The sequence below is a fragment of the Arachis ipaensis genome, chromosome B03 (assembly GCF_000816755.2).
Source record: "Arachis ipaensis cultivar K30076 chromosome B03, Araip1.1, whole genome shotgun sequence".
Classification (NCBI taxonomy): domain Eukaryota; kingdom Viridiplantae; phylum Streptophyta; class Magnoliopsida; order Fabales; family Fabaceae; genus Arachis; species Arachis ipaensis.
In genome coordinates, this window is record NC_029787.2 from 33,192,362 (window position 1) to 33,204,039 (window position 11,678).

The 11,678-nt window shown below is 34.0% G+C and overlaps 2 protein-coding genes across 2 annotated transcripts; both read left to right on the top strand.

Annotated features, from left to right (window-relative positions):
• LOC107630199 (derlin-1) lies at positions 453 to 4,141 on the top strand. Its single transcript, XM_016333271.2, has 7 exons — positions 453 to 614; positions 821 to 956; positions 1,352 to 1,425; positions 1,540 to 1,633; positions 2,539 to 2,667; positions 2,788 to 2,948; positions 3,720 to 4,141. Exons 1-7 carry the CDS (start codon positions 598 to 600, stop codon positions 3,856 to 3,858), a joined length of 750 nt encoding a protein of 249 aa, XP_016188757.1. The 5' UTR covers positions 453 to 597; the 3' UTR covers positions 3,859 to 4,141.
• On the top strand, positions 7,976 to 8,902 carry LOC107634352 (profilin-like). The gene is made up of 2 exons (XM_016337874.2): positions 7,976 to 8,377; positions 8,466 to 8,902. Exons 1-2 carry the CDS (start codon positions 8,249 to 8,251, stop codon positions 8,736 to 8,738), a joined length of 402 nt encoding a protein of 133 aa, XP_016193360.1. The 5' UTR covers positions 7,976 to 8,248; the 3' UTR covers positions 8,739 to 8,902.

Consider the following 11,678-nt stretch of genomic DNA (forward strand, 5'->3'; position numbering starts at 1 on the left):
CAAAATATGATCTTTAAATTTTTTTTTAAAAATATATATTTAATATTTTATTATATTTTGTAATATTTTTAAATATTTTAAAAATTTATTTATCATTTGTATTTTTTTAGTTTTTTTTTGTCAGTAATATATACTTTTAATTTTGGATACCATTGTTAGTTTATTCATTTTTTTGTCTCTAACTAATAGATTGTTGCATGTACAATGCGAGATTTGACTCAATACTTAATTAAACGGACTAGTGAACTAATCGCTAAACCAACCCAACTTGGTTAATAAAATCTTTGTTATTCACCTAATTAGTAATTATAATCTTCACCAAATAAATTTTCTTACATATACATGTCTTCTTAAAACAAGTTTTTTTTCGTTCAACAAACAGCTTTTCGTTTTGGGCTGTACCTTTTCTTTGTCAGTGATTTCTCGATTGGGCCTATCGGGGCCAATAGTGGGTTTAGTAAGGCACGTGCGGGAACAGAAGCTTCTGGGTCCGTCGGAGACAGTTTCTGAACGGAGAGATCTGCATTCGGAATTCTGAATTTTGCAGTAGGGTTTGGGTTTTGTTTGCACTACCTCTCTCGATCCTTACAATTAGCAATGTCTTCTCCCGCTGAGTAATTTTCTCTTCTTCTTGTTCTTCTTCTTTAATTATTGTTTTTCAGAACTATCATCGAGTAACTGAACTAATATTGACACCGGAATTTTCCATTTATAATTGCATTTGGACGATTATATATGCAATTTTGATCGGTAAATCGGCAATTTGTTCCGATCAGTTTGTTTATCTAATAAAATTGAATGATTCAATTCATTTTTTCAGGTGGTATCACTCGCTTCCACCCATAAGCAAGGCTTATGGCACTGCTTGTGTGTTCGCTACCGCAGCTTATCATCTCGGATTGTATCGTCTGCCTTACATTGCATTAATATACGAAGACGTCTTCTATAGGTTTCAGGTCAGAGTTCCACTCCATCGTTTGTAATACCGAAATTGGAATATTCTATTGTTGCATTCATGCCTTTGATGTCTAGAGAATGTGATCAATAGCACCTCCTATCTTATTTATGTTCCGATACTTGTGGAGAAAGAGGTTTGGCATTGGTGCTGCAGTACATTATTGTATTAGGTAGCAACAGTTTGAGATGAGGACATGAAAATTGCCTTGATATGTGAGTTGTTGGTCAATAAGTAGTCCAGTCGGAGTCTTACCATTGAAATTGATAAGCAACTTGATTTTACTAAGTTCTAACATGCTTCTTAGATGCTTGTCTGATAACTTTATTGTTTTGTTTTCCTTCTTTGCTAGAATCAAACTATTTAATGAACTTGTGTAACACCATATTTTTTAAGGTCTGGAGGCTGGTCACAAACTTCTTTTTCCTTGGACCGTTCTCTATCAATTTTGGGATTCGTCTCTTAATGATGTAAGTAGTTAAATAATTTGGTTCAGTGCACAACCATGGTTTTATACTTTCCAGTATATAACAAGTGGGTGATTGAATCTCATTAAAATATAAAATAATTCCCATAATCTACAGAGCAAGGTATGGTGTCCAACTTGAGAAGGGACCATTTGAAAGGCGGACTGCTGATTTCTTGTGGATGATGATATTTGGAGCCTTGGTGCTATTGGTATGTGGGATGTTTTATGTATCTGTTTTCATTTTCTGCTACATGTGGTGCTTGAATATTGAAAGTGTTGCAGCTTTATTTTGTAGAAGGTACAATATAAAGCTATAGAAAGAAAAGATGACAAACTATGATCGATCTAATTTATTTTGATCTGTCTTCCACATATTAGTCACTCGGTCCCCCATGTCTTAAAGTATAAACTATGCATGATCTGGCCTTAACAAGTAAGGAATGATTAGAATTGTTTGGAAATGGCCAGTGTTAACTGAAACATGGGTAGGAATTTTACAATATGACATTAGGTACTTGATGGTTGAAGATTTATTGAAGGCTAGGGGATCAGAGATTCTGAAGCATGTTGGATAGGATTTTTAATGAAGAGTTATACTTGCTATAGAAAAGTAACAATATGTTTGAGTGGAAAAGAGAATTAGCGCCCGTTTAGATAAATTCATAAGTTACTTTTTTTAACTTTTAACTTATGAAAAGGTATAGTATTAATGTCTGGTACAATTTTCAAAATCAAATTGCAACTTTCTAAAAAGCTATTTTAGTGCTTATAGAGAAGTTAAAAAAAAATGACTTCTCATAATAAAAAACTTTTTATCACTCTTCTCTTAAAATAAGCACTTTTAGAACTAAAAAACCAAACATAAAATAACTTATTTATAAGTTACTTTTAATATAAACATTTATTATTTAAGCTATTTTTTCAAAAGGAGCTTAATTAGAGTTTATAAAAACCTATAGGAAATGTAAATTTTAGTGAAATGATAATTATAAGAGTGCTGCTGTCTTCGGTGCACTAAGATGTTGTGTTTAATTGTTGTAAAATTGTATAAGCTACCTTCCCAACTTTGCCTCTGATGGACTCATTATTCTTTTTAATCTTATTTCCTGGACAGTCTTTGTCTGCCATCCCCTTTCTTTGGGACCCTTTTTTGGCAGTATCACTTGTTTTTATGCTCGTTTATGTTTGGAGTAGAGAATTCCCAAATGCCCAAATCAACATATATGGACTTGTTCAACTTAAGGTAATCTTTCGAATTTCAATCTTGTGTAATGTGTCCTTATTTTTGCTCAGCACTTAAGTGGAGCTGTATGAAAAATAATTTGATTTTTTGTTGGAATAATATCATTGAATTCTTTTCCAGGCTTTCTATCTTCCATGGGCGATGCTTGCTTTGGATGTCATATTTGGTTCCCCTCTTACAGCTGATCTGTTAGGTATCATTGCAGGACATCTGTATTATTTCTTGACAGTGCTGCATCCACTAGCAAGTGGAAAGTACATTTTAAAGACTCCTGCCTGGGTGTATCCTTTATGATCTTCTGTTTGCTAATGTGTTAGGCGTTAAGCATATGACTTTTTCATTTAAAGCATTTTTAATTTTGGACTGATTTGATGCTTAATCAGTCTGATACTGCTATGAAAGCTGAAACCATCAAAGGGTGCCTTATCCTTCTTACCCCACCTGCATTCCCATTATTAATGTTTACAAATTCTCTCTTCCAGATCAAAACATACCCTTAGGCGGCGTTTGTTTACAGGCACGGGACATTGAGTCAGGAACATAAAATTGTATTTGGCAGATAAAACATAGACATAGACATTGTGTACAGAGACATTGAATTAGTGAATTTTGTATCCAACCTGACAGAAAGGACACAAAGGACACAGAGACACTAACAAAAGATACAATTTATTTTTTATTTCATTATTCTTGTTAATTTTTCATAATTATATTTTTTATTATTATATTTTTCTTGTCAATTTTTTTGAAAAAAAAAAAAGAGAATAAATTGGACTTTCATAATTTGTTCTAGTTTATCACCAAACAAAATATAAGAACACTAATTTTTGTGTCTCTGTCCTTTGTGTCTTGTTCTCAGTGTCTTGTCCTGTTCTCAAAATCAAACGCCGCCTTAGTTCCTTATACTGTCTCTGACATATAAAGAAAGGCCTATAACGAGCGTGGTTAAATAGTTAATAAGCTCTTATGAATCTATTTTAGCTTCCAAGACATGAAATGTAGGCACAATCTGTAAGGTTGTTTCTTGGGTTTTCTTAATTGTTATTTTTCAGAGATAAATTGGTTGCGAGAAGGAGAATAGGAGCACCAGTGGCACGACCTATGAGCCGTGGCCAGCCTGTTAATAATACTCCACAAGACAGTAGTTCAGGGGTTGCTTTCAGGGGAAGATCCTATCGACTTGGTGGATAGATAGATGATGAGAGAAATCAAAAGGGGATGGTTTCTACTAACCAATAGTTTCATCTGCCCTTTATTGGTTGGTACACCTCTGACGATTGGAGCTAATCATCCGTTTGGAGTTCTAGTTTGGAGCAGTGTGTGTATCAACCATGACAGTCCATTAAAAGCAAACTTTTTTTCCTTTTTGTGGTGGGCATCCTTATAATTGTGCTCTTCCGGGCTTTTAACATGTACGAAAGGAAAGTTCATGAATTTAGTTTACAAATGTTTATTAGTTGTCCTTTTCTTTCCAGATATGTATCTCTTTTCTCCTTTTCTCGCAGTTTCAATTTCTTAAGTGGACCTTCCCCTGAATAATGAAAATTTAAATATGATATTTAAATTAAAACTAAACCGGGTTTTAGTAACGTTGAAATTTGTTGAACGATCGATTCTCTTATTTTTTTTTGTGCTAACCTCCTCGGCTAAATGTTCTCCTTTTCTTGAATTTGGAACTTGGAAGCCTCTTTTGGAGAAAAGTAGCTTGCAGATGAGGTTTGGCACAAATTGTAGATTTGTTGGGTCTCCATGAAGCTGCACCTGAGTTCAAAACATGGGTTGTAGTGGAATATACGAACCCATTTATTTTTATCTTTTGAATGTAAAAGAACTAATCGTGCACATTGCATTTGAGATTTAATTTGGTACTGAGAGTAGAAGGATGTGTTCCAGGATCAAATCTAAATTCAGGATGCATGAAAAAATTAACTCGAATACTTGAAGGTTGAAACTCCGCGTCAAGAAAAAATCTCAAAAGACCCGAATTTTATATATATTAGTGTTCTTATTTAAAATTTTATAATTACTTTTTATATAATTTTGATGTAGGATATAAATAAAAAATTTATAATTTATTGATAGATAAACAATATATAAAATTATTTTTAAATATTTTTTAAAATATATAAGTTATAATTTATTGATATAAAATTATAAATTATGTTCTTATTATTTGAGCCAACTCGTGAGTTTGAGCCAGCTCGTGAGCTTTCGGAGAGCCGAGTTTGAGTTTAAGAAATAGGTTCGATTGTTAATGAATCGAGCCGTGAGCCAAGCTCAATTTTTGTGAGCGGAGCTTGAGCTTATTCCAGCTCGACTCAGCTTGGTTCACTTCCAGCCCTAGGCAAGGAGAATTGAAGTTTGTGTCTAAGATTAAAGGTTTTTTGGGCGCCATTAAATTAATTAAAGAGTAAAGTATCGTTTTTGTCCCCAACGTTTGGGGTGAGTCCTATTTGTGTCCCTAACGTTTAAATCGTCCTATTTGTATCCCTAACGTTTATAAAAGTGATTCAATGTTATCCTACTATCAATTATACTAACAAATCATATTATATTTTCAATTATTCTCACTTGAATGTATTCATTCTCAATTAGGTCTCATTTGGATGTGTTCGATTTTAATATTATACCCACTATTTGTGTTTAGATTCAATTATGTCCCTAGAAAAGTGAATTATGTAAATGTTGTAGGAATTAGTTTCAACATTTGATGAGCTATTTTTCGGAGTGGATCATCAATTCTATCCCAGACATTTGTATTCTAACTTCAAGAAGAGATTTTTAAAATTCAAACTAAAGCGTTCATGATGTGTAATTGACGGCAGGATAACATTGAATCACTTTTACAAACGTTAGGGATACAAATAAGACAATTTAAACGTTAGGGACACAAATAGGATTTACCCCAAACGTTAGAGACAAAAACGATACTTTACTCTTAATAAAATTTTAGTGAACTTTGGCGGATTATAACTTGAAACTTAGTTTTCAAAATTGGTTGAAATTTATCTTAAATTAAAGTTCATTTAAAGATCTTTAAATTGATATAAAGTTTGAGGAAAAATAGAATTTTGTAGAAGAAGTTATGAACGTTTAAAGTTTGGTATTTAAAACTAATTTCTGCAACTTTACAGAATTTTGTAAATCTGGGATGGCATGCATATGCGGATGGGCCAAAAGCAGGGATGCGTACGCGGCCTCCTGCCCATACGCGGGTGATGGTTTCTGTCCAGCACCCCGCGTACACGACTCATGAATGCGTACGCCTGATGGTCCAAAACTGAAGTGTGCGTACGCACAATATTTTTATACGAGATATCCAAACATAAAATTATTTTTACTTTTTTATAAAATTTAAAAAAAATTAACTCAAAAAAAATATTTTTTAAAAAACGCACTCAAACATCTCCAATAAACATTTATTCAACAAGTTTGATTTATGAAACTGAGTTAAACCCCAAAATGATCCCTGAGATTGACGTTATGCACTAAAATCGTCTCTGAGATTCCAATTGTACTAATTACGCCCCTGAGATTGACAAAAGTGCACCATATTAGTTCCTGACCCATTTTCCATTAACGACGTGATGGCATATCTTGATGACGTGAACTGTAAGTGACACGTGTCACTCTATAATTTGACCACGTGTAATGATATGATGATGTGGTGACCTGTGACACGTGATATGCTGATGTGGATGGTTGTACCACGTGTTACAATGTTATTTGGCCACGTGTCCGTTTGTGTCATGTGTTACAACAATATTCATCCACGTGTCATCCATTATGTCATCATTGTACATGCACCAAATTAGTCCCTCACTTTGCATTAAGTGATTCATTTTATTCCCTGAAATTGAATGCCGTGCATCAAACTAGTCCTTTCACCAGTTTTTTCTCCTTTTTTCTATAAATTCAAAATTCTCAATATTTTTTAATACATTAATTTCAAATTCTATTTTTTCACATGTTAATCAAATAAAAGTGCTTTTATAAAATATTTTTTCTCTAGCGAATACCTAACCGCCGACTTGAAGTTGACGTGAAGCCGTAAAGGCATTTAAAGCACCTTTACTACCATCTCCGACCTCTTTTAGTGCTTTTATAAAATATTTTTTCTCTTGCGGATACCCCTAACCGCTGTTTTGGAGTTAACGTGAAGGCATTTCAAACTTCCCTCATTACCATCTTCGACCTCTTTCGTCTAGACTATAGAGGTCAGAGATGATAGTGAGGGTGTTTGAAGTGCCTTCAATCTAGCTCATTTGCACATAACAAAAACGTGTATTTCATAACAAAGAAAGATGTTTATTTTAATTATTGATTTCTTATTAAAAATACATGTTTTTTTATGGAAAAAAATGTGTCTAATCAATCGTATAATTAATTTTTTATAATAACATACTTATATATTACAAAATTTACCAATGTTAAATTATTAAAAAATTATATAATTAAAACTAAAATTTTAAAACATTTTATGAAAGCACTTGTATTTAAACGATATATGAAAAAATAGAAATGAAATTAGTGTATCCAAGATATTAAAAATTTTAAATTTAAAAAAAATGAGAAAAAAATGGTGAAGGGACTAGTTTGGTGCACGACATTCAATTTCAGGAACTAAAATGAATCACTTAATGCAAAGTGAGGGACTAATTTGGTGCATCTACAATGATGACATAATGGACGACACGTGTACGAATACTGTTGCAACACGTGACACAAACAGACACGTGGCCAAATAACAATGTGACACGTTTGCATAACCATCCACATCAGCATGCCACGTGTCACTGGTCACCACATCATCATATCATTACACGTGGTTAAATCATGGAGTGACACGTATCACTTACAGTCCACGTCATCAAGCCATGTCATCACGTTGTTAATAGAAAATGAGTCAAGGACTAATATGGTGCACTTTCTCAATCTCAAGGAATATAATTGCTGCAATTGAAATCTCAAAAACGATTTTAGTGCACGACGCTAATCTTAAGGATCATTTTGATATTTAACTCATGGAAACTATAACCAAACAAAAGTTATTTTAAAAAAGATTACAAGTGTAATGTAGTGGCCTATATATATGACCAATTCTCAACTAGAAATAAGGGATATATCTACCACTGAATAAAGAATATTATTTGAGATAATGCTATAGAATCCTTTTAGTTTATTGTATGCGAATATTAATATCCACTAAATAGTGCAATGGATGTGTCGATGATTCATATTAACGAATTAATTTTGATATCATATATTTTGACTTTTGGTGTGGAAGTGAATGGTACTGGTGATAAAGGTAAACGTAAGAAGCGATGGAAAAGTAATTGTGTGTGTCTGATTTAATTAAGGATCTGGAATGGAACGTATTTCGGGAGAGAATGGGTCCTAAAATGAAGGAGAGCCTTAACTGAGTCTCATCCTTTTTTATTTAACAAGTAATTTCATTGCATTATTCAAAAGCTCACATCGCACACATTCATTCATTCGTTCATTCACTGATTCATTCATTCATTCACATATCCAACACCCAAAAGTAGTTATCAAAACCGCAACCATAGAGTCCCAGAGGATGTCTTGGCAAACCTACGTGGACGAGCACTTGATGTGCGATATTGATGGCTCAGGCCAGCACCTCACCGCAGCCGCCATCATCGGCCATGACGGTTCTGTCTGGGCCCAGAGCGCAAACTTCCCTCAGGTAGCAAGGTCCACACTCATATGAATATATAACTAACTTTGAATAAATAATATCCATAATAAGTGATTATATGAATAATGCATGGCAGGCAAAGAGTCAAGAGATAGCCGACATAATGAAGGATTTCGAAGAACCAGGGCATCTGGCGCCAACAGGGTTGCACATTGCTGGAACCAAATACATGGTGATCCAGGGTGAGCCAGGTGCTGTGATTCGCGGCAAGAAAGGATCTGGAGGGATCACCATTAAGAAAACCGGTCAAGCTCTTGTTTTTGGAATCTATGAGGAGCCTGTAACTCCTGGTCAGTGCAACATGGTCGTTGAGAGGTTGGGCGATTACCTCTCTGATCAGGGTCTCTAGAAGACCTCCCTCCTACTATAATTACTATTGTTTCATCATTTCTTTCTTTGCTGCTACATTTTTCCCTTTTTTTTTCTTATCAACCCTAAATTAAATTGGGAGTTGTTACGTTACACAGTACAATAATATGTCATAATTAAATTAAACATTTTTGCATATTTTAATTAACACGTATAAGTTGCTGCTTCTACCACCTTCTCATGATCTATTAAAATGGACAACGATGTTCCCACATTTTTCAGAAGTGGAACATGTGCCTATCTATGATGGTCCATCGTGATGTGATGATTTCTTCCTTTTCGAGTTTGGGATTTCAATCCAAGTAAAGTCGTTAAGTCAGATCTTGTACGGTATGAGGCTGGCAAATAAATTACGCTTTCCACAGAAATGAAATGAAAATGCAGAAACAATTGATTCTTTATTCAAGTTATTGTGTTGATTTGACAATTTGAGAGCGACGCAATTAACCTCCAGCTTCAATTTTGTGCTGATGATTAGATAGCATTTGAATCAACGTATAAACAATATATGCTTCAACAAATAATTAGCGATGATGTCCCAAAAAAAAGGGAATAAAAACGAAAATGAGGAAACGGGAGAAGATACTAAATGCTAACGACTAAATAATAATTTCAATCCATAAAAAATTGAGGAACTCATAAATTTATCAACGAAAAAATAAAACTGACGTTGTACTTTTAAATAATAAATTTTGATTCTTGACTTAACCCAAATTTTTAACTATAATCTAACTCTACCTCACCCTTAATTTTCAATTATTCGCCATCCCTCACTTAATCCAACAACTTCTCTTCTTCCCCTTCCACCATCACACCAACTTTCTCCACATTCTCCAACCTCTTCAAATTTGATTATTATTGCGTCTGAAAAAATAGATTTCTTAGTTTGCAATTTGTCGTCCTATTTCTTTCTTCTCTATTTGGACAGGCCCAACAGCACAAACACAAATTCATACAATAAAATTCTGATTTTTAATCTTAGAAATCAAAATCTAACATGTCCTGCTATGGGCGATGAAGCAACATCTTAGACAGATTCTTTTTCAATACAAAAAATACGCGATTGGCGCGAGTTTTATCATTGGATTTAGTGTCGGACATTTCCTGCAAATTTACTATTAACTTTTTTGACGAATATAGCATTAAATTCGTTATCTAAAAAATATTACCATTGAATTTATAAATCGAATTCCGCTAGGGAAATAATAAGAAATCTTGACAATACGTACAAGGACTAATTATTTAGCCCAATAAGAATAAATAATAAAAATCACTCCACAGATTATCCTAAATTTAAAAACTCTCATTCATTATTTCACATCAAATTTCAAATTTTAAATCTCTCAATTTTAAATTTCAAATGTTCAAAAAATCCAATTAATTATTTCAAAAAAATAACCATCTAAAATCCTAATTTACCAAAACATTTCACTCCAATACCCTCTTCTTTTTCAACTGGTAGCCACCCCCACATTTATCAATAATCATCCCAATTCACCTTCGCTGCTTGGCTTGCCACACGCCAATCACTCTTAGTAAAAATAACCATCAACTTAAGAATAAAAATAATCATCCGCATACCTATTGAATTGAACATCCAAAATATTTTAATTATATATAACTAAACTCAATTCAGTCAAAATAATCATCTACATAAAAATTAAAATAAACATCCGCATACCTACTAAAATGACCATCCTAAATTGACCATTAAAATAGAAGAAGAAGGAGATGAATAAACAGAAGAAGCAACTATGATCATCCAACAATTTAATTTTTATTAAAAAATATATATAATTTGACACGAGTCTTATGATTTGTTGTAACCATAAAATAAAAAAATAGAAAAAAAAAAGAAAAAAAAAGCTTGAATAGATGAGGAGAAGACAACGGCAGAACCAGTGCAGAGGTGAGCGGCACGTCCGGTTGTGATGAAGACGCTGGCGTCAACCATGCCGCCGACGCCGAGGGCGACGAGGTCGTACCAGCGGAGAGTGCGACGCATGTGAAGGCCGAATTGGACACGGAGGCAGGTCATCTCGTCGTAGGAGGTAGAGACTGAGACGGCACGGGTTACAAAGCGAGAAGGAGTGTGAGAGAGACTTTGGGAGGGAGAAACCGCCGGCGCAGAGGAGGGGTTATATGACTGGCGCGATGCAGGAACGACGCAAACTGTGCGACGGTGCTGCTGGGTGTTCGTGGTACGCACGTCGGCGTCAGCCGAAGCTATGGGCTACGGCGTTTGGAATCCTTATTTGTTTTGTATTTAAAATTGAAAATAATTTTGTAATTAATTAATTTAATTATCATTTAATGTTAATTTCAAAAATACTCCCATTGTACACATTTTACACTAATTACATTGGCTCCTCATACTTTCTCTTATAAATCTGCTTCTAAATTCGACAGTAACAAATGGTGCAAAGATATATTAATTGGACATGCATTGTATCGTCGAATTTTTTAACATAAATGCATTTTAATGAAACACATTGTTTTGGTAACAACCAACTTGTTGCTATCAAATTTATAGCCAATTCTATGAAAAATCTGACGATAATTGACAAATATTTTTGTAATGTTTAGACATATGAGAACCCTTTTAGGATATCTTCTCGGTCACTATGTCAAGTCTAACATGCCAATGTCGGCATACGAGAGGAGTTCTATAGCAAACACCCGGGTGAACTGGATGGAAACACCGGAGGCGTGGATCTTACGAGCTAAAGAAGGACGAAGTGAATGTGGAGATTGAGGATTGGGGAAATGGATCCTCTTATTTTTTTAACAATTGAGGGAGTAAAGTGTGATCTCCTACTTTTAATTTTATAAGTAGGATAAAAAATAAATATGAAAGAGAGAACAATGAAAGGTTAGAAATCACACTTTACACTCTAAATTTTTTTTAACAAATGAGAGG

Bases quoted from the DNA above. Each gene is read 5' to 3' on its own strand.
- LOC107630199 (XM_016333271.2), top strand. The intron at 957-1,351 runs GTCAGAGTTCCA...ATATTTTTTAAG, and splicing joins ACGTCTTCTATAGGTTTCAG to GTCTGGAGGCTGGTCACAAA. The intron at 2,949-3,719 runs GTATCCTTTATG...GTTATTTTTCAG, and splicing joins TTAAAGACTCCTGCCTGGGT to AGATAAATTGGTTGCGAGAA.
- LOC107634352 (XM_016337874.2), top strand. From the start codon at position 8,249: ATGTCTTGGCAAACCTACGTGGACGAGCACTTGATGTGCGATATTGAT. The intron at 8,378-8,465 runs GTAGCAAGGTCC...AATGCATGGCAG, and splicing joins AGAGCGCAAACTTCCCTCAG to GCAAAGAGTCAAGAGATAGC.